Source organism: Alexandromys fortis, unplaced genomic scaffold (assembly GCF_014885135.2).
Source record: "Alexandromys fortis isolate MF-2015 unplaced genomic scaffold, M_Fortis_MF-2015_v1.1 scaffold_31, whole genome shotgun sequence".
Lineage (NCBI taxonomy): Eukaryota > Metazoa > Chordata > Mammalia > Rodentia > Cricetidae > Alexandromys > Alexandromys fortis.
This window is the reverse complement of record NW_026067974.1, coordinates 12,003,299-12,028,058: the sequence shown is the minus strand read 5'-3', so window position 1 is coordinate 12,028,058 and position 24,760 is coordinate 12,003,299. Positions and strand designations below refer to the sequence as shown.

Below are 24,760 nucleotides of genomic sequence, written 5' to 3'. Positions count from 1 at the left end.
TGACCCAAAGTCACAGCCTCCTCTGGCTGTGCTGGTCCTACACAAATTGACTGCACAAATGTTTTCTCTCTGTTCTTTACTCTCCCCTTGGATCCTCCTGGACATGTCTGTGGGCCCAATGACTACATGTTTGATGACCCCCTACATCTGCCTCTCCAACTTCAGATTCACCCGCCCTATGTATAGGGCGTCCCTTCCTAAGTTCTACAGATCTATAGGGCCACCCTCTTTGATTCATTCTTGCTCCACTCTCAAGGACCTGGAGTTCCAAGACAGCATCATCTTGTTCTCTCTCTTCTCATCTTCCATAAGTCCTTCCCATGGACAGTGTTTTAGCTCCTGTATCTTTCCTAGTTCTAGCTCTCAGAACTACTATATGCTACTACAATATTCTCACCGGCCTCCCTGCCTCCGGTTTGACTCTGCCCTTCACTCACACTGGGGTTATGGGTTGAAATTTGAAGTCTTATAACCTAGAGATGCCTCTGGAGATATCCATAGCCGCCAAGGAAAGGTCTCCATTCTTTGTAGGCCCAGGTCAGATGATCTGACCTCTTCTTGCCTCCTTCCAGTCCTGGCTCCTACAAGAGCCTGCCCCGTGAATCTCAAGGTTCTGCTATCCCAAAATGCTCTTGGTGAGGTGGCCATGTGGTTGGGCACCTGGAGAGCCCTTGTTCTATTGGAGACCTCAGTATTCCTCCTCATCCTCTCCAGAGCACATCTTTGTTTTATTTGTGACTATAAGGCTTTTCTTAAAATGCAGATTGAGATGGAAGACCCTTCTCCATCAAGATGGGGTGGCATGCCCCTGTGGGTGGTCCCAGGATTGTACCTACCTGTCCTCACTTTGACAGTATGACCCTAGGGGTAGGGCTGTCTTTTCATCTTGGGGAGGGTTTAGCTAGTGCTTATTGAAAGAAGAGAAGAATGAAGGAACTGTCTCCAATGTGACATTTGAATTTTGTCACAGAATTTTTGCTGGAGGGTTGGAGGGTCTCTGTCACTCTTGCTAACTGTCACCTTTCTCTGGTCTTTCCCTCTCTTTCCTGTCTCTCTTCTCCAGGTTCCCACCCCACCTGGGTTTGACTTAGACTCTTCCCACTTGCAGGCCACATGCAGGTGGCTTAGGCACACAGGGGCCACTCAGGCATGCCTGGGCTAGCTAAAGCAGAGATGATATCTAATCTCCACTCATTCCAGATCCCACTCTGTTCGCCACTATAGAAGGAGGTGGGGCTCAGGTCAGGTTCAGCGTCCAGAGCTCTCTCAGGAGCTAATGCCTCATAGTAAAACAGGCCATGCCTTTTCTCCCAACCCTTTTTGAGTTTGGCTTAATTTGTTTAGGCTGGCACTACCTGTTGAATGCTATTGTTTTCTTGACACTAGATTGATTCTGGAGAAAGAGAAAGAAAAAAAAGATGGCGTTTATCTTGAAACAAGTTCTCAGACAAACAGGAACTAACTATGAGCACTTCCTTTCCTGCTAATTGCTACCTCCCATGTGGGCTATTAAAGTTGAGGACTCAGAACATCTGACACACAGTATGTCAGTGCTCACCAAACAACTCTCCGGTCGTGACCTTTCTGGTTATATGACTCCCTTTGAGGTAGAAATAGTTTCTGGGTCACCCACATCCTCATACCTAGAGTATTTATAGGAGCTGAAAGAATGGACTAGATGAGGACCGAGGGACTATGGGAAATGGAAGAGGTAGTAAGCACACCACACCAAGGGCAAGAAAAAAAATGGGCCTCCCGCCCCAGTTATGATTAGGAGTTCTCAAAGCTGAGTGCTCCTGGCTGGTTCTGGTCCTCAAGGTCAAAGAATCTTTCCTGACTCTCTATTGGCAAGGTCCGTAGAATATTGGGGGGGGGGTCATTCAGTGACAGGAGCTGGACCCCTGAGGCATTTGGAGGTGACTCTATCTGTCCTGGGAGCCTTTCACTCGGACCCCAGGGAGGACTGTGAGGAGCCCCAACTAAAGAGTTCTGTGGCCCCATCAGGTGTCTCGGGGAAGCTGGTTGGGGCGGGTCAGGAGCAGGTGTTTCTGCCAGGCCACCCAGCAGCCTTTCTGAGCTCTCTGGCCTGGGAGGTGGGAGTGGTGGGGCGGGGATCTTGTCTTTCTGCCTAGGCTCCATATATCACCTTAGTCACCTGTGTGGGGTGACACTTGAGGGAGAAAAGGACCTGCTGGGTCAACACCGCCCCTCCTACGGGGTTGTTCTAGGTGCTCAGGCCACACCAGGCTCTGTGACTGCTTCCCAGAGCTGTGGTAGTGAACAAGCAGCCCTGACCCAGTGGCGCCTGACTCCCAGCTATGTCAGACCGTGAATGAGTGTGTGTTAATGCAGGAGACCCTAGGTTACAACCAGGTTGGAAAGGCCAACACCCTGCACACTGAATGCTCTCCCCGGCTCCTCAGCTTGATGCACTTCATCTTCGATCATCCCAAGAACTGTCACTGTCCTGCCCATTTTGCACACAGGAAGACCAATTCAGACCTTCTAAGTGACAAACCTAGTTCAAAGGACGGGATCCACAATTCCAAAGTGCTCCCTGAGACGCTGGTTGGTACTTTGTCAGACGTCATATGTTCGCTTCCAGTAATGTGGGAGAGGAACAAGACTTCAAGGCCCCGGTACTCAGGTGACAGAAGAGTCAACCAGGTACATTCCTGGGATGTCCGGGAGCCTCGGCATTAGGTCAGGAGCCCAGGCAGGGGGTTGGTGGATCAGTGGGAAAGTCGGATATGTGGTAAATGACATTCCATGGTGGTTCAGTGTTGCAATTCTTAAGAAGCTCCTGGCTTCTCACCTTGAGCAAAAGGTTCCTCCCCATCCTCAAGGCTCCTCCCTTTGTTAATGGACCAGTACCTGTCTTCCCGTCCTGTGGGGCTGTCTGTCCTGCCTGGGCCCTGCAGAGGGCAGACTCCTGCCAGAAAGCAGATGGGACCTCTGGTCACCTGTTAGGACCCAAGGTAAAGGGGCGGAGCCTTAGACTTGGTTTCAGTAGGCAGCTCTTTCTATCTGTCCCCAGATTGGGGTACAGCAGCCAGGCACTGGAGAGCAAGTTGCAACTGAGGGCAGAGTTCTTTGTCTGAGACTCCTTTGGTACTTGGGTCATCTTGTTTGGGTGGTGGCTTTGACCACCCAAACATGAGTATGAGACTTCCCTAGCCTTCCTAGAATGGGAATCCCACTGTTCCGCCCTAGGAAAACCCACAATAAGTCTGGGAGGGGATGCCATTGCAAGGGTGTAGCCAATACGGCCTAATGATCCTAATGATATATTGTCTCAGGGTCCCCCAAGTCCCTCCTGGGACCCTTTTTTTCTTCCCACTTTTTGGGTTCATGTATCTCAGGGAGCCTATATATATCCTTTTGGATGGTCGTCTTGGGACCTTAGGGGTAGAGCAGGATACATGATCTATGCTCCTTTGAACAGCTGTTCTGAGGTTCTGGGGAAAATGTCACACTGTGTCCCCTCACGGAGTTTGGGAGAGGGAAGTGGATGGGTGGCTGAGACTCACTGAGGCACCTTTTAGGGGTGAAGTTTTGGTAAAGTTGGCAGGTGTCTGACACTTATTCTCTGTTTAACTTTCATGACTGGTCATAACCGCCATACGACTGCTTTCATCTGAGCCTCTCAGAGAAACTTAAAAGGAAAACCTCTGGTGTGTAGGGCAGTTAATGATAGCCTGGAGGCTCGAGCCTGGTCACAGAGATGCTGCTGTTAGCAGGAGGGATGTTGTTATGTGGACTTCACAGCATCTGTAAATGCTGACGGCCGAGCCAATTCAATGGGGGTGTTTAGGGGGAGGGTTTGCTTTGTGGTTCAGCTAAGTGATACTTGAGTGGAGGGGACGCAGACACTGATGTCCCTGGTTCCAGGATGCCCAACTGTACATCTCTCATAAACGCAGGTTCTCTAAACACACTGGGGAAAAGGTCGTACTGTGGAATTCTCAGACCATAAAAGCGGAGGGAGGGAAGTCAGGACTTAGCGCCTCTGAGCAGAAGGCCATGTTCTCCAGATGGGAGCTGATGGCCAACATGATTGTGCAGGAAGAGCTGGCCCTCGGGGAGAGGGCTCTGGGCCCTGAAACATGAAGGCAGGACTTGGCCTGGAGGACTGGAGAGGTACGGATTTCTGCTGGGCCCAGTGGCTTCCTGGGTACTCACTATGGGAAGACACTTGGCTCATTCTGAGCAGGCTTTCAAAGCTTGGGTTAATAACCAAAGTCACTCCTGGGGGAGAGACTTTTCTTCTTTTGTACTTTTGGGGAATTAATATTCTGGGGACGTTCTGGGCATGGTAAAGAGGGAATTTCAAGACCTAGCGAAGGTAAGCTAGACCCAGGGGGAGTTTTAAAACCGTATTAGGGTCTTAGAGAGTTGAGGCCCTGGAGTTTTGAATAGGGAGCCACTGTTTAAGGTCAATGCCATTCTTCATCAGCTCCCCTGAATATCCTCACTGAAGGGCAGCCAGGGAGTGGGTGAAGGACCTCCTTGATCACTTAGCTTGTGTTCAGACTGTCCTAAGTCCAGTGAGGGCTGGTGACAGTGGAGGTGGGCAGAACTTTGGGCACCTGAGATATTGGAAATAGAGCGGGGGGGGGGAGGAGAGAGAGAGAGAGAGAGAGAGAGAGAGAGAGAGAGAGAGAGAGAGAGAGAGATTTGAGACTCCTGCCCAGGCTGAGTCACCTAGTGGGAGGAAGCTGGCATCAGAGTAGAACGTCACTGAAGTGGTCAAGATCAGAGGGACGACATCTTAGCCCCCAAAACTCTGAGGATTGCTAATGGAGCCCGGGAAGGCTCACATAGAGGTCACTGAGATGGGGACTCAAAGGTCATGTTTTTTTCCAAAGGAAGTTTGGTGGACTTGTCCCCAGTATTAGTTAATTTCATGGTGACAGGGAGGAGGGAAGGGAGAGTAGCATCTTGCTTGGTTGAAGCCCTTAAATAGCGTTATGTTCCTATTTAAGACCTCCATGCGGAGCCCAGGGTGCTCATCTGGATTGGCTGTGCATATAGATAGTAACATTTTAGTATAACTATACCCCAAAATATTGAATGTGTTTTTGCTTGCCTGATCTGGTAACCCTGTCCTTCCTAGGTCTATGAATGGTCCTTGAGTCTTTCAGCATCAAAACCCAGTGAGACATTTCCTGGATCCTTTGGAAAACTTAAAAGAATAGTTAACAATGTCTTCATCGTAAGCATTTGTACTTCCCACCGTGCGCTCTTTGACTTTGTGTACCAGTCCCAGCATGTCAGTACTAGCGCCTGACATCAGCTGGTGGCACATTTGGCAGGAGCTATGGAAATGGTTATTTAGAGCAGAATATATAGTAACCAGGTTTCCTAGGTGGAGGGACCAGAAATCCCAGGCGCTTCACGCTTGAACAAATTCTGTGTTATAAGGAAAGAACAGTTGTGTGGAGGATTAGTTGAGGGCGGGGTCCTGGGTGGGGCCTGAAGATGTTAGGACAAGGAGTTAATTTTCAGGTATCTTCTATGGCAGGCAAATTTCTCGGACCCATGTGTAGACCTCAAGGTGAAAGCAAGTGATATGAGGAAACCAGAAAAATGAAGCCTGAGCAGGCAGGCTGCTCAAAGAGGGACAGCCACGGGCCATCTTGAGTGGCCTTATTCTCAGTGGTGTCCATTGTAGGTGGCCAGACTACTTGTCAGGTTACTTTCTGGTCTGATTTCTCTGCTGTCTTTGGGGTTCCATGGTAATATGGTGGCCCTCATATTCTGACCAAAGCCTGGAGAAGCAGGAAAAAAAAAGATCCCTTCTGGGAAAATTCGTTTCCTCCTTGGACACATCACAGCAAGCCTTCCGTGGGTTCTCGGGATGGGAGTGACAGCTCAAGGGTGGGTAGGACAATCAGGCTTGCTACCTGAGTCCAGGCAGAGCTTAGGCTTTCCAATGAGACTCAATTTCAACAAAGATGTTTATCTGGCTATTGATCTTGAGGTTGACGGCTTTCCAAGACTTGTCTGAGAAAAAGGGCCTTTTCTGTTCTCCCAGTAGCATTTTCTCTCTTCCCCTGTCCTCCCCCAACTGAGTCGTGGTGGATGGAGAGTTCTCTGAGCACTGAAATTGCCTAGACCTGGAGGAACGTCTAGGGCAGCGGTTCTCAACCTGTGGGTCCCGAACGATCCTTTCACTAGGGTCACGTGAGACCTCCAGAAAGCACATGTTTACATTATGATTCGTTGCAGTAGCAAAGTTACAGTTATGAAGTAGGAACGAAAATGATTTTATGGTTGAGGGGGTCACCGCAACATGAGGAACTGTATCAAAGGGTCGCAGAATTAGGATGGTTGAGAACCACTGCTCTAGAGTAAAGGTCAGAAGCTGGTGGAGAATCCTGGCCAAAGGGACTGCTGTATTCTGCATGCACAAGACACTGCCTCTTTGGTCAGTTGTCTCTTCTTGGACAACTGGGCTGGGCTGCAGACACCAATATTCCAACTGGTGGTTAGTGTCTGGGACAGTGCGTTTGACTTCGGTTCCTGTTCTGTGGGTTTCAGAGTGGTCTTGGTTTTTGAAACCAATGACATAATTTCTAAGTTATCAAGCCCCTTTTGGGATAGTTTTGATAATTCTGTGACTGGCAAGAGATCCATTCACTTGTTGCTAAGGAGGCCCAAAGGCAGCGAGCAGCTCAGACGCCTATGTTCCCTGTTTTTTCTCTCCTGCGAGGTCTCCAGTTCATTTGGCCAGAGATGTCGTTTTAGCCTGTGCCTGCTGGGATGTCTGCTTGGTGTCCAGTGACACTGACCTCTGAAGGAGCCCTCCTCAGGAACCACAGGGGGAGGTGGGTTTATGCTGCTACTGCCCATGGAGCAGAAGGTAGGGAGGAAGCCTCTTGCCATTTCCCTGTGGCGTGTGATGCTGAAGACAAAGGGAACTTTGAAGTACATGGATGCTTTGAAAGAAAAGAAGCCTCAAGCATGCCATATTTGAACCTCTGAAACTCCTGTTTCTTTTGTAGATGAGTGATAGGGACAGGATAATAGGGGATAGAGAATAAGCCACAGCCATGCCCCACCAACTCGTAATCTCCACGGAATGCTAACTGCAGGGTGTCTGAGGTCCTGCCTCAGTTCTCATGGACGATCTGAGGCTTATAGTGCACAGGACTCACTCAGGGAATTGCTGCAGAGCTAGGCCCGGAGTCCAGGTCTCCTGCTCCTTAGGGTAGTGAGTGTTTAATTGATGTTAGAAACACTGTATAGAGGGTTTGAGAAGGCCTCTGTCTTGCCTATTTTGCATGACAGGCGCTGTGGGGTTAACAAGGCAAATTGGGTTTGTGCGTGTTAAGGTTTGTCTGGGTGGGCCAACGGAGAAAGCAGACTCATGGTTTTCCTAGAAGACAGGATTGGGGGCTTAGGGGAAGTCTGATCACCCAGTGTCTGTGCTGATAGTTCAGCAGTTGTCAGCTGGGGGTGATATCATCACCTGCCCCTTGCCAGGGGACATAGGAAATGTCTCTAGGCAATTTTGGTCATTGTAACTAGGCCAAGAAGTGGCACCAGCTCTGTGGATGCAGAAACTACATCTTTTCTACCGTCTCTCTTCAACACTTAGAATAAGCTTGGTGCAGCGTAGGCTCCCAGGGAATATTAATTGAGCAAGTGGATGAATGAATGAATGAATGAGCAGGCCCTGGGAAAGCCCGTTGTATCATTGTGTCCTCCTACCCGGGCCCCTTTGTAAAGGGAGCAGGGAGTTAGGGTGAGTTCTTTCCCACCCAGAAACCCAGGGCAAGTGGCCTAACAGGAGGGGGTGACAGACAGGGAGGCAGAGAAGAGAATGGCAGGTAGTAGAGGTGAGAAGTGTCCCAGAAACTGGACAGCGTACAGGGCAGCCCTGAACAACCCAGGATCGCTTAACCTACAGTATCTACACTGCTGAGTCAAGCAGCTCCGGACAGGGTGGTCTTCAACCTTGTAGGAGAGCCGGGAGATAAGCAGTCACAAGGAAGTTGCTAATGGGGCAGCTAGAGCTGGGGGTGCAGAGGCTGACGTATCCCCCACTCTCTTGACTGGCAAGAGCTACATGGAGCCGCTCTCAGGCAGTTGTGGAGGTGTCTACCATCCCGGGCGTGTTCTTCACAGCCAATCACCCTCCTTGAGTAATCTCAGAGAGAAGCTTATAAAGTGTTTTTAAGAGGCTGAGAAGCACAACTTCAGAAGCACATAAACGCTTCCATAAACGCCAGCTTTGCAAAATGACTCCACGGAGGAAGAACAAGCAGGGCCATCTCCTACGCTTGGGCAAGTCCAGGGTTTGAGGTGGAAGAACCAAGCTTGTCTTTGGTCCACAAGTTTCAGGGTCTCCTCTCTTGATTTGCTTAGGCATCTGGTAGTGATTTAGTTTTGCTCTTTTTATTCCTACTCTGCGGTTGGTCATCTCTGGGATGTGTTTGGTGACCAGGAAGGTCTAAGTGGTTTTAGACTCAGGGAAGATGAAGACTACAAGGGAAATGGTCTTCCAGCCCTGCCCATGGCTCCAAACGGGTGGATTACATGATGACCAGCTCATGAACTGTCTGAAGGCTTGGTTATGGGGTATCCTCTCCCCTAACTGCTATCATATTGTTCCTGGAAGGGGTCACAGGGACATCAGCAAACTCCTGCCGAGTGCTTATACCCATGAGCCTTTGCTGCCTTTACCATAAACCATCACCAAAGGCCGTCCTTTTGGCTAACAAGTGCTTCTAAAGTATGGAGGGGTTTTCAAAGCACACTTGTAGTTATCTTGAGATCCTCCTGGTATCTATGTGGAGTAGACAGGAGAGCCCCCTGATCTCTACTGTTCCCACCCGGCCACTAGGGATCCCAGAGAGGTGACATGCTCAGTGTCACAGGGTGAATGATTGATGGAGCCAGTATCTGAATGCTGGTCTCTTGTCCCTAAATTCTAGGTATCCTGAATTGGAGTCTAAGAGCCCGGGTTTCAGATATAAGTATTACCACTCACCCACTGATTACCACGAGTGTTCAAGCAATGGATGGCAACTGGTGGAGGTTCACTAGCTATGAGGAGCAAACGGAAGATTTAAAATCCCAAGCACCACAAGCACATTGCCACAGCTAGTTCTTTTAATTTTATTAAATTTAAATCTAGAAATTACATTTATTTCTTTTGTGTGTATGTGTATACACAGGTACATGCAAACGCGATGTACATGTGTGGATCAAAGGGAAACTTGTTGGTTCTTTCCTTCTACCAAATGGGCCTGGGGATTGAACTCAGATTGTCAGACTTGGTTGCAGGCGCCTTTATTCACTAAACCGTCTCCTCAGCCTACACACACTTTTAAAAAATTTATTTTAAAAATTATTATTGTGTGTATGTGTGCATGATATGTGTATAAGAGTGTAGACATGTGCATGCTCTTGTGCGTGCACGCGCGCGCGCGCGTGCGTGCGCACGTGTGTGTGTGTGTGTGTGTGTGTGTGTGTGTTTGTGTGTGTGGTGTAGGTCAGGGCACATCTTTCAGAAATCAGGTCTTTCCTTCTACTTTAGGATCCCCAGATCAAACTCAGGTTGTCAGGCAAGTGCTTCTGCCCACTGAGCCATCTTTCTGGCCTTCACTTTTAAAATTAGCTTGCGAGGTATCAGGTTCTTTATGGAATGTATCTGTATAGATAGGTCTGTATTAGTTTTGCTTGACCCTGCTCCTCGCTCCTACCCCTTCCCCTCTTCCCTCTGCTCCCCATCATCTCTTATCCTTTTTGCCCCACTTTCCCCTTCCTACGTCCTTATCACATGTTCTAGTACCTTCTTCACTCCCCCCCCAAGTCTCTCTTATGGGCCCTTTTCTAGTTGTCTGACTTACGCACACACTCCTACATAAACACCCATGTGTAAAAATTAGAAACCAGGATCCATATATGACGGAGAACACGTGGGGTTTGTCTTTCTCAGCCTGCGTTTCCTCACTCAACCCAATACTTTCCAGCTCCATTCATTCTCCTGCAAATTCCATAGTTTTCTTTTTCTTTATGGCCGAATAATATCCCACTACATATCCTTTACTCCCTTTTAATCACTCTGGTGGCCCGGGCACGGATGAACAGCTGTGGGAGTATGGGTGACAGATGGACAGATGGGGTTCCTCTGGGGAAGACAAGTAGGGAGGACAGAAACCAAATGTCATATGTGAGGCCACTCCCAGTTTATGAGAGCTGAAGCAAGGACTCTTTGACGAGGTCATAAAATTCAGCCTGCCAGGAAATGACAGTGGCTGAGAGTCCTGACTTAGCAAACCCAATTGGACAATTTTTTCCCCCTTTTACAAGGAAAGACATTCTGATGGATAGCAAAAATGACATTCTAATGAGATAGGCTTTCTGGGAATGGAAAGGGTTTTCCCAAGAGCTAAAGACCTGGAACACGCCAACACCCCATGGAGAGTGTATATAAGCGCTGTAGGGAGCCCTGGGGAGTCCACAACCTGAGCTCCTGCCTAAGCTGCAGCCTTCTTCGCTAACATCATGGCCACCCAGATCTGCACCCCGACCTTCTCCACTGGGTCTGCCAAGGGCCTCTGCGGCACCTCAGGCAGCTTCTCTCGGATGTCTTCTGTCCATTCCATGGGCTCCTACAGGGCCCCCAGTTTGGTTGGCACTATGGGCTCCATGTCCTCCTTCAGGACAGGCTTCTCTGGCTTCGGCGGCTGCTTGCCGGGCTCCTACCTGTCCTCTGGGTGCCACTCATCCGGCTTTGTAGGAAACGGAGGCTGGTTCTGTGAGGGCAGCTTCAATGGCAACGAGAAGGCGACCATGCAGGTCCTGAATGACCGCCTGGCCAACTACCTGGAGAAGGTGCGGCAGCTGGAGCAGGAGAATGCGCAGCTGGAGTGCCGCATCCGAGAATGGTATGAGTGTCAAGTGCCATACATCTGCCCGGACTACCAGTCCTACTTTAAGACCGCCGAGGACTTGCAGCAGAAGGTAATGGACCAGGTCCTCTTCCAGCGGGCCAGGCAACTCCCGGAAGCCTTCCATTCCAAGATTCAGCCGCTCACTGAAGCATACAGAAAATCCTTCTGGATGGAGAGAGCTCTATTCTCTGGGACTTGGTTCCCTGGGGACTCAGGCTTCTCTGCTGGTCTGTGTACCCGGTTACCAGCTGTTCTACTCCTTCTCTTGTTGTTGTCTTAGTGTAGGGAGGGAAGGATCATGACCTTAGTCCCCACTTGGTGTAGTGCCACATCTGACACCTTCCTAGCCACTGGCTTGCTTATTCTTCATCCTGGAGAAAGGGCTATCGCTGTGCCCATCTAACAGATGAGAAGGTTGAGTTTTGAGAGGCTCAGCAGCTTGCACAAGGTCACACAACCTAAATGTGGAATCCAGAATCAGAACCCAGTTCTGATATATCAGAACCTCACCCTGATGTATCCTGCTGGGCCACCCTGGAGGCTACAGAAGCCAGGACTGATGGGCAAGTGATGTGGTGTCCCTCCTAGGGCCCATTCTCCTTCCATGACTGGATATTTAAAGACATTGCCTGTATTTAGAGGCATCTGTGAGCTGCGTCCCCCTGCCCCCCATCCTCACATTGCTAGCCCTTCCCCAGTTCAGGGCAAACCTCTTGTTTTTCCAGATCCTGCTGACCAAGTCTGAGAATGCCAGGCTTGTCTTACAAATTGACAATGCCAAGTTGGCTGCTGATGACTTCCGGACCAAGTGAGTAGCCCAACTAGGGCAAGTTTGTTCTGTTTCAAATTCTGTCCCTTGAGTTATGGGAGCTGGTGAGGTAGGAATAAAGCCCGATACAGCTGTAAATTGGAAGCCATGGCAGAGGCCTTGGATCCCTCCTGAGACAAGGGAAAGGACCCCTGTGTTTCTGACTCTAAGTTAGCCATGGCAGCCAGGGCTTCCCTTGCTGCAGACTGGGCAGGGTTCTGTGTGTGCAGGTATGAGACTGAGCTGTCCCTGCGGCAGCTGGTGGAGGCCGACATCAATGGCCTGCGCCGCATCCTAGACGAGCTGACCCTGTGCAAGGCTGACCTGGAGGCGCAGGTGGAGTCCCTGAAGGAGGAGCTGCTGTGTCTCAAGAGGAACCATGAGGAGGTGAGATTGCTGTCACCTGACCCCCAAGGTCCCCAACCAGCCAAGGAGTCACTGCTGACACCTGGGCTCACTGTATGGCAGGAAGTCCACGAAGCACTTTATCTTAGTTCATCCCCACTTTCACCGCAAAAGTTAGATGGCACCGTGAGCTTTATTTTACAGCTGAGATGGTTGTAAAGATGTGATGTCATTTGCCTACATTACACAGAGACTACACCCTCACCCATGACACTTCAACTCCATTTGGATTATGGTGCCTGATAATAATTCTATTGGCTTGGTGTGTCATCCCCTAGATCCTCAGGAGGGGTGAGGTATAGCTAGACCCATGGGGAGACCCCATGTTCAAAGAGGCCAGCTCTCTTGTCTCACGGTACCTGAGGGAGGGAGGAGAATTTGAACCCTGGTCACGGAACCTACCAAGCCAGCAACTTTCTCACAGCCATATGCCATCCTTGCTTTGTCACCACAGGAAGTCAATGCACTCCGTTCCCAGCTTGGGGACCGACTGAACGTGGAGGTAGATGCCGCCCCGCCAGTGGATCTCAACAAGATATTGGATGACATGAGGTGCCATTATGAGACCCTGGTGGAGAATAACCGCAGAGATGTGGAGGCTTGGTTCAACACTCAGGTGGAGTTGGCGACCCAGGACTTTGGGCTGTGGGGTGGGGTCACTGTGGAAAGGGGAGACTCTAGGTCTCATCCCGTTCTTGCATTCTCTCTTCCATAGACTGAGGAGCTGAACCAGCAGGTACTGTCCAGCTCTGAGCAGCTGCAGTGCTGCCAGACGGAGATCATCGAGCTGAGACGCACAGTCAACGCCCTGGAGATTGAGCTGCAGGCCCAGCAGAGCATGGTGGGTGGTCTCTGCCCAGCTGACTGGTCACAGTTCATTAAAGGCTCTCTGACTTAGCAATGTGCTGGCCATCACGTTCTCACAGGGCCTAAGCCCAATTGTGTGTAGATACTAGGACAGCGGGTGTCTAGGGCGGAATCCCTTCTCAATAGCGCCTCTTCCCCACTGTAGCGGAATTCCCTGGAGTCTACGCTGGCTGAGACAGAGGCCCGCTATGGCTCCCAGCTGGGTCAGATGCAGTGTCTGATCACCAATGTGGAGCACCAGCTGGCTGAGATCCGCTGCGACCTGGAGCGGCAGAATCACGAGTATCAGGTGTTGTTGGATGTCAAGGCCCGGCTGGAATCGGAGATTGCCACCTACCGTCGCTTGCTGGAGGGCGAGGATTGCAAGTGAGTGATCCTCTGCCTCGCAGAGCTGGGCTGAGAGAAGGGCTTGACACACTTTCAGAGCTGAGGGGTTGTTTCGAAGACGAAGGTGGCGGAGCTAATGCCATTAAAGAATCCTTCTCGTCCAGGGCTTTGGAAATGTTCAAGGGGACAAGATAAGGAGAGGCTCAAGCCCGTCTTCGGCCATCTTTTTGGTGGATGTTCCTAGTCTCCCCTCTTGCAGCTCCATCCTCCCTTCCTCAGGGTTTCAGAGTCACTTGAATGCTCTGATGTCATCCATTGTCGTTACCACTGTCCAACAGGATCCCCTAAGTTGGTCTAATGCTCCCATGCTAAGTGCTTCACATTGTGACTTCATTTCTTCAGGCTTCCTGCCCACCCTTGTTCCACGGAGTGCAAGCCTGCTGTAAGAGTTCCTTACGTCCCCCCTACACCCTGCGCCCCGGCTGGACCCTGCACCCCAGCTCCCCAAGTCAGCACCCAGATTCGTACCATCACCGAGGAGATCAGAGACGGAAGAGTCGTCTCCTCCAGGGAGCACGTGGTGCCCCGTGCACTGTGACCAGTCACCAGTGAGGCCTAGGCCACAGGAAGGAGGACACCTCGTGGCTCTTGGCAGCGAAATGATTTTGCACTTCCCTGGGGCCCTCCTTGCTTAGCAGGTTTTTCTACTAAAATTCATCTATTGTTTCTGGTCTTAACTGTGCTTTTTACGCCATGCAAAACCAGGTTTCCCTGGAAACGTACCCAATAAAGTGTTCTCTTGGCATAGCAAAGCTGATTCTGATTGACTCTGTTGATTCTCCTGGGGTTAGTGTCAATGGGTGTTTGGGTATGGGATGCAGTAAAGTCGCTGAGTGATTAAAAGAATTAATATTGGAGATGCTTTACGTTCTGGTCAACAGACACTGACTCCTACCTCAATCTTGGTGGGTGCCGGTTGCTTGTCCCTAGATTGGCTTCGTCTGTAGGCACCTACCCTAAGAAAGGCAGAGAAAATGCAAAGCCTCCAGTCTTCTTTAGCTGTCCTGATGGCATCAGTGATCACCTCTCATTCCGCCCTACTTTCTCCCGTGGCTAGCTCCCGTTTCCCTTCTTCCCAACACGTATCAGTTCAATAGAGTCCCGGGCCAACCAGAGAGCTCCAATCTCAGGTAGCCAAGACTGAGCCAACCACACCATGGAGGGGAGTTGGGGTGAACTGGAAAGTAAAGACAGAGCGTCAGGCAAATCCATGTTCCTAACATGGGGGTACGGGCACGATAGAGGTCCCTGGAGGGACAGCTAGGGGCACTTTTATAGTCTGTATTCTAAAGACTCATTTGCACTCTGCGTTGTAAAAAGGAGTCAGAGTTTCATGTACACACTGTTAATGGGTCGTCTGTCCTAATAACCCTCACCTACAGCTCAGATGTTCTGGGAGGAGCACAAGGTTGAGGATGGCAGATGGTTGCTAGACTTAAAATTTCAGGAAGTCCCTGAGCACAGACACCCACAGAATGAGGGAAGAACACTGAGGTGATAGAGGCATAGACATACAAGTCTCAGGGATGCATCTGATGCCTGACAGGAGAGGCGAGCCTGAGCTCCAGAGTGTTTGACAGCTTTTATTCTCTCGCCCACTCCCATGGCCTGTGATGTTGCTGGCAGGAGATGAGATGAGAGGCAGGATGTTTCTGAGACACGTAAACCCATTACCTTTTCAGCTCACCATCTTGCCTAGTAAAGTACAACATTATTCAATTCCCATTTCTGTTCACTGGTCTTTTATTCCAGTTACAGGAAGTACGGGGTGGCAGGGACAGTGTGGTACAGGGGATGGCCAGTCTGCTATGTGAAATGGCACTCAGGGTGTGCGGGTGACCCCAACTGAGCTGTGCTGACTGGCATATGGATCTTAATTGGGTTGGGCTCTGGATACCCTCCTCATCACAGAAGCCGGGTCTATGAGAAGTCAGAGGTCCCATGCTGGCCTCTCTGCCTTCTGACCTATTCTTCAGTTCAGATCACAGACCCGGAGCTGGCAATGATTTACACCAGACCACGCAGCAGTGAGGGGCTGAGTCCTGGCCATCTCCTGGCTCTTCTGCTTTTGCCAAGATAGTGCTGCCAACGCTACTATATATCTGATGACTAAGCCAAACAGGAGGAGTCCAGAGGTTCAGCAGAAGCAGCCCAGGTAGGTCCCAGGAGATGTTCACAGGCAGAATGGAAGTGTCTTGGCTATGACTGCTCTGTTACTCTAACAGCGCGTGCCCAGGCATGCCCAAGGACTCCTTTGGTCCCAGCAATTCATCCGAGCCTTGGAGCTTCTGGGGCCCTGATGGGACAGTGTGTGCCAGCACTCTAAATGTGGTGCTCACCAGCGTCGGTCTGAACCAAAATGAAGAGTCTTCGGGCTACACTCAAACAGCCCGGGATGATTGTATTTGGTTTGTTTATGTGTCATCGCTTCAATTACTACTAAGTCCCTCGGAGCACTTGCGGTAGTGAAGAAACCCCTCCCATACTCAACCTCAGCCACACACCCTTAGCTGAGGCCACTAATGGGAAAACTGGAGGGCAATATTGCATGGCAATCGGAAGTCCTAGGACTCTTTGGCTCTTTTGACTCCTAGCCCATTGCTCTCTCCATGACATCAGGAGAGGGATGAGATGATACAGGGCACTTACTTCCAAGGTGGTCAATTTATTCTCTGCTTTCTAGACATACTATCTGGTCCTCTTTCCCAGACACGCTTGCTTCAGTGAGTAAATTAGAAGGCAATGCTTGAGGACCTCCCCACCCCAGCCAGCAAAACCTGTGCTACTATGCACCAGGGCTCAGTGAGGGAGGAGCAGGGCCGTGGCATTAGTGGCATTAACTGTGGATAACAGTCACGGCTCCCAGGAAGCAACCATCCAGGTGGAGACCTCCTTCTCTCCCTCCAGGATCAGTTCAGGGATGGCAAGCATCAGGGAAGTGTAAGGTTTTGGCTTGTGAGCTGGGGGAAAGATTGCTGAATGTTGGGGTGACTAGGGAAGGGTTCTGAGATTTGGACGGGCAGAACAAGGAAGCAAGAAGGCTTTTTAGGGCATGGTTGAGTATGCCCATGCCATGTTCTGGACAGAGGACAGAGATCTCGAGGGGGAGATTGGCAGGGTGCTTCTAAACAATGGTAGTTCCTGCTGATATGGAATTCTAGGCAACTATTTTATTTTAGTTTTTTAGATTCTAATGGGGGAAAAGAAATGGAGCAACACAGTTTATAGGCATTTCATGGCCCTGAAAATATTACTCATCTGTTTTTTAAACAAAATATCTTATTATCTAAAAACATCTTATCAGGATTTTTCAGCCACACCTTTGAGCTGCCTCACTGGCTCCTGTCTCCCTTGAGCAGATGGCTTTTGTTCTCTGCTAGGGGACCCGGCTTGTTGGGGCAGGTTCTGCTGGTTCCTGTCTTGCAGATTCTGCTTCCTTATCTAACTGCCTTTCCCGCTTCTCCTAGCCATTCATTCTTTCTTTCCTTCTTCCAATTCTCCCTCCTATGCTCTCTCCTCCTCCAAATCCTTTATTTCTTTATGTAACGCAACCCACTCGTTCACTCAGTCACTCCCTCACACACTCACTCACATTCACGCCCTTGCACACTCACTCGCATACTCTGAGACGTCTAGAAGGACAGCGCCGTTGTTGACATTGCAGGGGTGTTTCAAAGGAAGTCTGAGGTTAGTCCCCAGGGCAGTCCCTCGGGAAGATGGGGCTGAACCACAAGAGAGAGGATAGCAGTTTGTGGAGGATGAGGGGGTTCTGTCAGTCACCTCCGCGGGTTCCAAGTGTTGGTTGAGCACAGCAGGACTGAAGAGGGTCTTGAGCTCTAAGGAGAAGGAATGACTGGGACTGAGCCCCCAGAGGCAGCGGGAGATGTCTGAGGACTGGAGTCACTGGATGGGCAGGGCTATGGTCTCCTGGCATAACCTGTGTGGACCCTGCATAAACTATCCATGGCCCCACCATTGGTATTTCTGTTGGAGTTGGCACCCTTCTATCTATGTAGGGTGTAGGTGATGGTGGGGTTTAATTTCAGGGGACTGCACACCGAACAAGAGCCATTTCTGTCACCTCCGCTACTCCTTGGCTGGCTCCTAAAGCACCGTAAGTAGTCATCTACCCAGTAGGGTTATAATAATGCCCTGGTAATGCCAACCTCGTGTCTCATGAGGATATCGTGAGGACTGAGTGAGAGGGCGCATAGAAGGATGGAGCACAGATCCTGGCACATATCAAGGGGGTGGCGGAAGTCCCCGCTGATGTTGTCACTAACAGGACGGTTTGGAGGACTGTTTGAAGCTGCCGACAGCACTTGGTCCCTATCTAGGCAGCTCAGGTGTAACGTCCCACCAAGGAAGTCATGTCATGACTTAGATGAATCCAGAATTCCTAAAACTTCTTGCTTCAGAGTCGCCCTGATGAGCCCAGAACACATCCCCAGACATTCCCTGTGTCTAGGCTGTGACATAGGAGAGGGATGGGTGGGAAGCACAAACACTCTGGGAGGCTCAACCAGGCTCTCAGCTCAGCTGCATCGTAGCACTGAGGCATGGTGGTCCAGGGAGGAGAGGCGGAGGCAGCCAATGGCACCCTAGGATTATGCTGGGTGGGTCCTGATCACACGGGGGTCCCAGGCCGTGGGAAGGGTGCAGTGGCTGATGGGAGTGACCTATGCACATTGCCCACCAGAGAGTGTATTGCGTGCCTAGAGTCTGTCCCCACTGCCTAATGACAGCTGCTTAGCTTTACCAAGTTCCATTTCAACAGGACTGAGCTTGTGAAGGGACTGACTGCTGCCACCGGGAGTCCTTGCCACGAACAGGTGCTGTCTGAGCTTCTTCAAGCTCAGCTAATGCTTAAGGCAACCCAGGGCACAGGCATTGATATTCATTCTCACTACAGAAGAAACGGAGGGGAGACCCTGGGAGGTGGAGTCAGGTGGTTCATGCTGGGGCTTTTTGAGCCCACGGAGTTCAGATGTCAGATTGCTTTTCTTGGGACCCCAGAGTGTGACTCATGCCCCTGTAGATCCTCCTCCAATTCTCTCCTTACCATTTTCCAGAGGCGCTATCTTATCAAGCAGCCTGGGACAGAATCCCAGGTTTAGTCAGCCACATGCTGGAGGTGCTAACGCAGGTGGTCTTGTTATATCCGAGCTTTGCTGTTCTCAGCTATGGGCTAGGGACCATGAGCTCATTTCCGAAGAGAGCACACGTGGGAAGGTGCTGAGCACCGTACTTGGCTCACCGCAGTTCTCAGCTCATGGTTGCTTCCCAAAGGGAAGACAGTAGATGTTCTTAGAAGAGAAAGCAGAGGGGCTGGAAGATATGGCTCAGCGGTTAAGAGCACTGACTGCTCTACCAGAGGACCCAGGCTCAATGCCCGGCACCCACTTGGCAGCTCAAAACTTTCTGTAACTCCAGTTCTGGGGACCCAATACCTGCACACAGACATACATACCAGCAAAACAACAATAAAAATAAAATAAAGATAAATTATTTAAAAAGAGAAGAGAACGCATGAAAGCTTAGAAGATGGGTCTCATAGCTCTCACCTGCGGCATTCCGTCCACAGCATCACCTCTCCTCAGCCCTGGTTCCAGGACTCTCTTGTTCATACACTGAACTGGCCAGATGTCTCATCAAACTTTCTAGGCATTGGGTCAGCAGTTTCCAGAGCAGAGATGAGCCCGGGAGGCTCAGGTTCCTTGTACCTGCTGAGGAGAAGTGTGAATCAAATACCCCCCTCCCCCTCCACCAATTCAGGCAACTAGAAGGAAAGCCTCCATTTCTACCCGACCTGGAAAAGACATGTCCTCCTAAACACGGCTCTAGCTGTCACATGGGTCAGGACTTGACTTTGAGTTATTTTGCCTAGAGTCGAGGCTGTGTAAGCAGAAAGAGCTCCTAGCTAGGGAGTTGGAGAGTGTCTGCTGAGGCTCTGTTGGGTTGAGGGTTACTAACTGTCCTATTTTGTCCAGGACAAAAAGTTTCCTGTGTCACACATTAAAATCACAGCAGTCCAGAGGAACCTGGGACAGTTGGTCACCAAGATCATATCTTCTGGCCCCCTCAGGATTCTCTTATGTTTGCCCAAACTACAAGCCCCTGCCTTCCAGCCACTTGCAGGCTTGCATCCCCCTCCCCCAGAATGTTGTTCATCAAAAGAAACAAGGCCGAAGAGGGCAAGACGGTGGCCGGACTCCCACGCCTACTTAACTAGGAGGCTGAGGTCTGGGTTCTGATGTCAGGCCCCTTTGAAGAACTGATGCAGACTGGGCCTTCCCAGGGTGTAGGGCTGTGGGGATGAGTCTCCACATACCCACTTGTCCAACGGGGCTTCTGTTTTACGAGGCCAGGGTATGTTCACGGGAAGCTAAATAACAGGCTAATGAGAGGTTTTGATAGAAAGTGGAATTAACTTTAATGAGGAGAAAACACTTTGTAAGGGCTAACCAACGCCCACTGGGGCAGAGGTATAAAGTCAGGCTAGGGAGCTGCTTCTCTGTGTTGGGGTGTCAACTCTCAGAGATCTACTGCTTACTGGGCTGCTGTGGCCATGGCTTCCAAATGCTTCAAGGCCAGCTTCTCCTCGGGATCCCTCAAGAGCCCGAGTAAATCCGGAGGGGGCTCCACGCGAACGTCCTCCATGTATTCCAGCAGCTCTTGCAAAGTGCCTAGTCTTTCCCGGGGAACCCGGAGTTTCTCCGTGTGTTCTGCTGGCCTGGGTAGAAACAGTTACAGGGTTTCTAGCTGCCTGCCTGCTCTGGGCCTCCCCTCAGGAGGTTTTTCTACCAGCTACAGCATCGGGGGAGGTTGGTTTGGGGAGGGCATCCTCACTGGCAATGAGAAGGAGACCATGCAGGTCCTGAATGACCGCCTGGCCAGCTACCTGGAGAAGGTGAGGCAGCTGGAGCAGGAGAATGCCAGCTTGGAGAGCCGCATTCGCGAGTGGTGTGAGCAGCAGGTGCCCTATATGTGCCCTGATTACCAGTCTTACTTCCGAACCATGGAGGAGCTCCAGAAGAAGGTGAGTGATTTGGAGTGGTTTTAGGTCTAGAAGCCAGGATGTGTGTCATAGTAGCCTGGATCCCACAGAGAACTTTTGGAGGAAACAAAGCTTTTTTATATCTGTGGCTTCTTCTATTCTCTCTGATGGTCTTGGCCCAGTCTATCAGATGAGAATACTCAAAGCCAGGCTGATGAAGTGACCCAGATGGCAATTAGCAGACTCAGATACTTGAACACAGGCTGTATTAACTAAGTGGCTGTGTGACCTTCGGTACCACTGTCCACTGTTCTGAATTTGAATGTCCTCATCCTAAAAAGGCAAATTGCTTGGATTTGGTGTACTTAGTGAAGCTCTGTTTCTGCACCTGTAAAGTGGAGAAGACGCCTTCTCTGTAAGTCCTTGGGCTCAGCTGGATCCCGAGAGAGAGCGTTTGTGACTTAGCAGCAACCTGCCTTGGGCCCACAGCAGGCCTTGGGGACAGGAAGGCAGGAGGAAGCTTCATCTCCTCACGCTGTAGCATCCTGTAGCATGCCTTTGTCTTGTCTCTAGCCCTTGGCTGCACATCATAGGCACACCACATTGCAAGGGATCTTGAGGGTCTACTGTCTGACACCAGCTCTCATCCCTTACGGAGCCCCACACTGTTGAGATCCATGGATGGGAATGTACCTCCTTCCACAGGCAGCTCTTGTCAGACTCAGGGGGATGCTGTCACCAACAGAACATCCTTTCTTATGTGAAATCACTTCCTTATGTCCCCAGACTCTTTGCAGCAAGGCAGAGAACGCCAGGTTGGTGGTGCAGATAGACAACGCCAAGCTGGCCGCCGATGACTTCAGGACCAAGTGAGTGGCCTTGCTTGTCCCCGGGCTGGGGCTGATACAGCGGGATGCTGGTGATGGTTGGCCTCAGGGTTCAATTGCACTCAGAACTTACAGCGCCAGGTCAGCCTGGGGTGGGGCTTGACTTCCATGCAAATGGGATCACAGGTGCCTTGCTCTATGTCTTCAGGTATGAGACGGAGGTTTCCCTGCGGCAGTTGGTGGAGGCTGACATCAATGGCCTGCGCAGGATCCTGGATGACCTGACTCTGTGCAAGGCTGACCTGGAAGCACAGGTGGAGTCTCTGAAGGAAGAGTTGCTCTGCCTCAAGAAGAACCATGAGGAGGTGAGCATGGGGGACCAAGTGAGGTTAGGGAAGAGGTCAGCACGTGGACCAGATGAGAATGGGGGTGGGAGGAGGAGGTATTCATGTAGGACCAGGTGGCGATGGGGAAAAGGTGAGCACGGAGGAGCCAATGACAATGGGGAGAGGTGAGCAGAAGAAGGGCTAAGAATGGGAAGAACGGGGAAGAGATAAGTATGAGGAATAGGTGAACACGGGGGAGCAGGTATGCGGGAGAGAAGAGCAAGTGGGAGGAGGTGTATGTAAGAAGAACTTGGGAAGAGAGAGGTGAGTACGGGTGATGCAGTCACCGAGGAATGGACCCTCATCTGTGTCACAGGAAGTGAACTCACTGCGCTGCCAGCTTGGCGATCGGCTCAATGTCGAGGTGGACGCAGCTCCACCTGTGGATCTGAACCGTGTCCTGGAGGAGATGAGGTGCCAGTATGAGACCTTGGTGGAGAACAACCGGAGGGACGCAGAAGACTGGTATGACACCCAGGTAGGTACCCGGAAGCGGCCAGCGCAGCAGAGGTGAAGTCATCTAAAAGTATCCCTGGGGCTCTGAGCCTGAAGCCAGAGATGGAGGGCTCTACTTTGGTTTTGACTCCATCTTGTAACCATGCGGTCTCCCCAGCACGCACGACATCAATGGGTTTGGAGTGGGTAATCTGGAAGGTGTTCCCTGACTATCATATTCATGGTTCCAAGTGATCTCTGTGACCTTTGAAGCTGAGACCTCAGGTTTCCTGTTCAGACCCCATGTGCGTGTGTGTGTTGCAGACCGAAGAACTGAATCAGCAGGTTGTGTCCAGTTCGGAGCAGCTGCAGTCCTGCCAGGCGGACATCATTGAGTTGAGACGCACAGTTAACTCCTTAGAGATCGAGCTGCAGGCCCAGCAGAGCATGGTAAGCACTGGGGTGGGGCAGAACTGCTGACCCAAGCTCGGAGGCACACAACCCCCAGATTCCACATGTTGGCCATACACACCGATTCCAAGAGTTCAAATTCTTAGCTCAGGGCTTCCCTGTGTTGAGAAGAGGGCATGAAGGTCAGACACACATCACAATTGCCCTTGGGGTGAAAGATAAGAGGGTCTGTAGTACTTGGCACATGCTGGGAGTGAGTCCTCCAAATAAGATCCACCTTCTGTGTAACTGCTGTCCAGAGGTACCAGTAGGAAGGAGATGCTGTCTGGATCAAGGGGCCACAGGAGCTGGGCTAGCTCACTTTTGGTGGTGTTTGACTGTGCTTTCTCCTAGTTCAGTGACTCTCTGAGCTTCCATTCTTTCTTTCTTTTTTTTTCTGTTAAACTTATTTTTTATGTATGCATCAAAAATACACAGTCTACCATTAAAGATTATGCCATTCTAAAATAACACAAGTTACTAATAATATTAGTCATGGTCAGAAGGAAGGCCTACTCGTTGCAGCATGGAGTAGCTTACATATTAGATGTGAGAATTTATAACACTTTTAATATATCACTAGTCATGGTGACCTGTATTTCACTAACTAGGTATATAAATATCATGAATCAGCATGCTATTTACTTTGACCTACAAATGTAACAAAAATGCTATAAAAACACACAAGGCTTTTTTTTAAAATAGAAATATGTCTGAAAATCCTAAATCCTCCATAAGAAGACATCTCTTCTATTTAAGGGTGTCCTGCTAAATGCAGGTGCTGCCTACTGTGACAGTGGTAGAGGGAAACACATCTATGACCTTAGCACTTGGGAAGTGGAGCCAGAAAGACCAGGTATTCAAAGCCAGATTTAGCCACATAGTGAGTTCAAGGCCAACTTAGGCTACATGAGACCCTTAGAAGGAGGAGGAGGAGAGGGAGAAGAAATTATTAATCAATGAAGGCTCTTTGTGATTCAAAATCAGATTTTACACATCAAGAAGGCCCCCATCAAATATCAGTGACTTATTCTTGCAATTCCCACAATCCAAAAGTTCCAGATTTTCCAGGAGCATCTCGAGTCTGAAGTCATCCATCATAAAGCTTCTTTCTTTCTTACGATTTATGTATTTTTATTTTATGTGTGTCTATAGTTTATGAGAGTTTTTTTTCGCATGTGTGTTTGTGTGTCATGTGTGTGCAATGACCATGAAGGCCGGAAGAGAACATCAGATCCCTGGGAACTAGAATTACAGACATTTGTAAATCACCACATGGGTGTTACAAATCAAACCTGGGTCCTCTGGAAGAGCAGCCAGTGCTCTTAGCCACTGAGCTGCCTCTCCAACTTGTGTGTTCATTCTTGTACTCTGAAGTCCCACTGACACGCATGCAGGTCTTCCTCAATGGTTCTCTGGCCTCTAACCTCCTCCCTTAACCCTTGCCTTCCCAGAGAGATGCTTTGGACTCCACCCTGGCAGAGACGGAAGCCCGCTATGGCTCCCAGCTGGCCCAGATGCAATGCATGATCGGCAGTGTGGAGTCCCAGCTTGGTGAGATCCGGGCTGACTTGGAGCGGCAGAACCAGGAGTACCAGGTGCTGCTGGATGTCCGGGCCCGGTTGGAGTGTGAGATCAACACGTACAGGGGCCTGTTGGAGAGTGAGGACAGCAAGTGAGTATGGCTGCATGCTCTCACCCCTCCAGAGCTCTGGGGAGACCACAGGGTACCAAGGAAGAGCATATCCTGTGTCAGGAACCTTAGGGGTTTAGCGCTGGTCTGGGGACAAACTCATTTGTTTGCTCCAGCTGGTTCTGATTTCTTCTCTGAGAGCCTGTTTCCCTTTGGGTAAATTAAGGAGACACGGTTTAAAAGGTAGCACCTGATGATTTGTATGTCTTCGATCTGTTCAGTGTTATCGAAAACAGCAACCGGATTACGATAGTAAGCCAACGCTCTTCTGTTTTCCAGGCTTCCCTGCAACCCGTGTGCCCCAGACTACTCAGCCTCTAAGTCATGCCTCCCCTGCCTTCCTGCGGTCTCCTGCAGTGCTGGAGCAGCCCGTGCAACCAGCAGCCCCCGCCCTGTCTGTGTTCCCTGCCCTGGGGGCAGGTTCTGAGAGGGACAGATCCAGATGGTCAAGGCCGTTGCCTTCAGGGTTCTGAAGTGGCATCTTGTCCACCCTAACTCTTACAGCCCAAATATCTCCATTCATGCTGGACCCAGGCCCCAGGCCCTGAGAGGGTCCCTGCAAATCTATGCCTTAAAGCTTCTGAGACCCTGTCAACTA

General features: G+C 50.4%; 2 protein-coding genes across 2 annotated transcripts; both read left to right on the top strand.

Moving 5' to 3' along the window:
• Positions 1-10,518: 10,518 nt before the first annotated feature.
• Positions 10,519-14,038, top strand: Krt36 (keratin 36). The gene is made up of 7 exons (XM_050157063.1): positions 10,519-10,977; positions 11,633-11,715; positions 11,946-12,102; positions 12,575-12,736; positions 12,836-12,961; positions 13,133-13,353; positions 13,717-14,038. The coding sequence occupies exons 1-7, from the start codon at positions 10,519-10,521 to the stop codon at positions 13,910-13,912; spliced, it is 1,404 nt and encodes a 467-aa protein (XP_050013020.1). The 3' UTR covers positions 13,913-14,038.
• A 5,811-nt stretch (positions 14,039-19,849) lies between these two features.
• Positions 19,850-24,680, top strand: Krt35 (keratin 35). The gene is made up of 7 exons (XM_050157065.1): positions 19,850-20,413; positions 21,158-21,240; positions 21,407-21,563; positions 21,901-22,062; positions 22,344-22,469; positions 23,924-24,144; positions 24,442-24,680. Exons 1-7 carry the CDS (start codon positions 19,943-19,945, stop codon positions 24,587-24,589), a joined length of 1,368 nt encoding a protein of 455 aa, XP_050013022.1. The 5' UTR covers positions 19,850-19,942; the 3' UTR covers positions 24,590-24,680.
• The last annotated feature ends 80 nt before the right edge of the window (positions 24,681-24,760 follow it).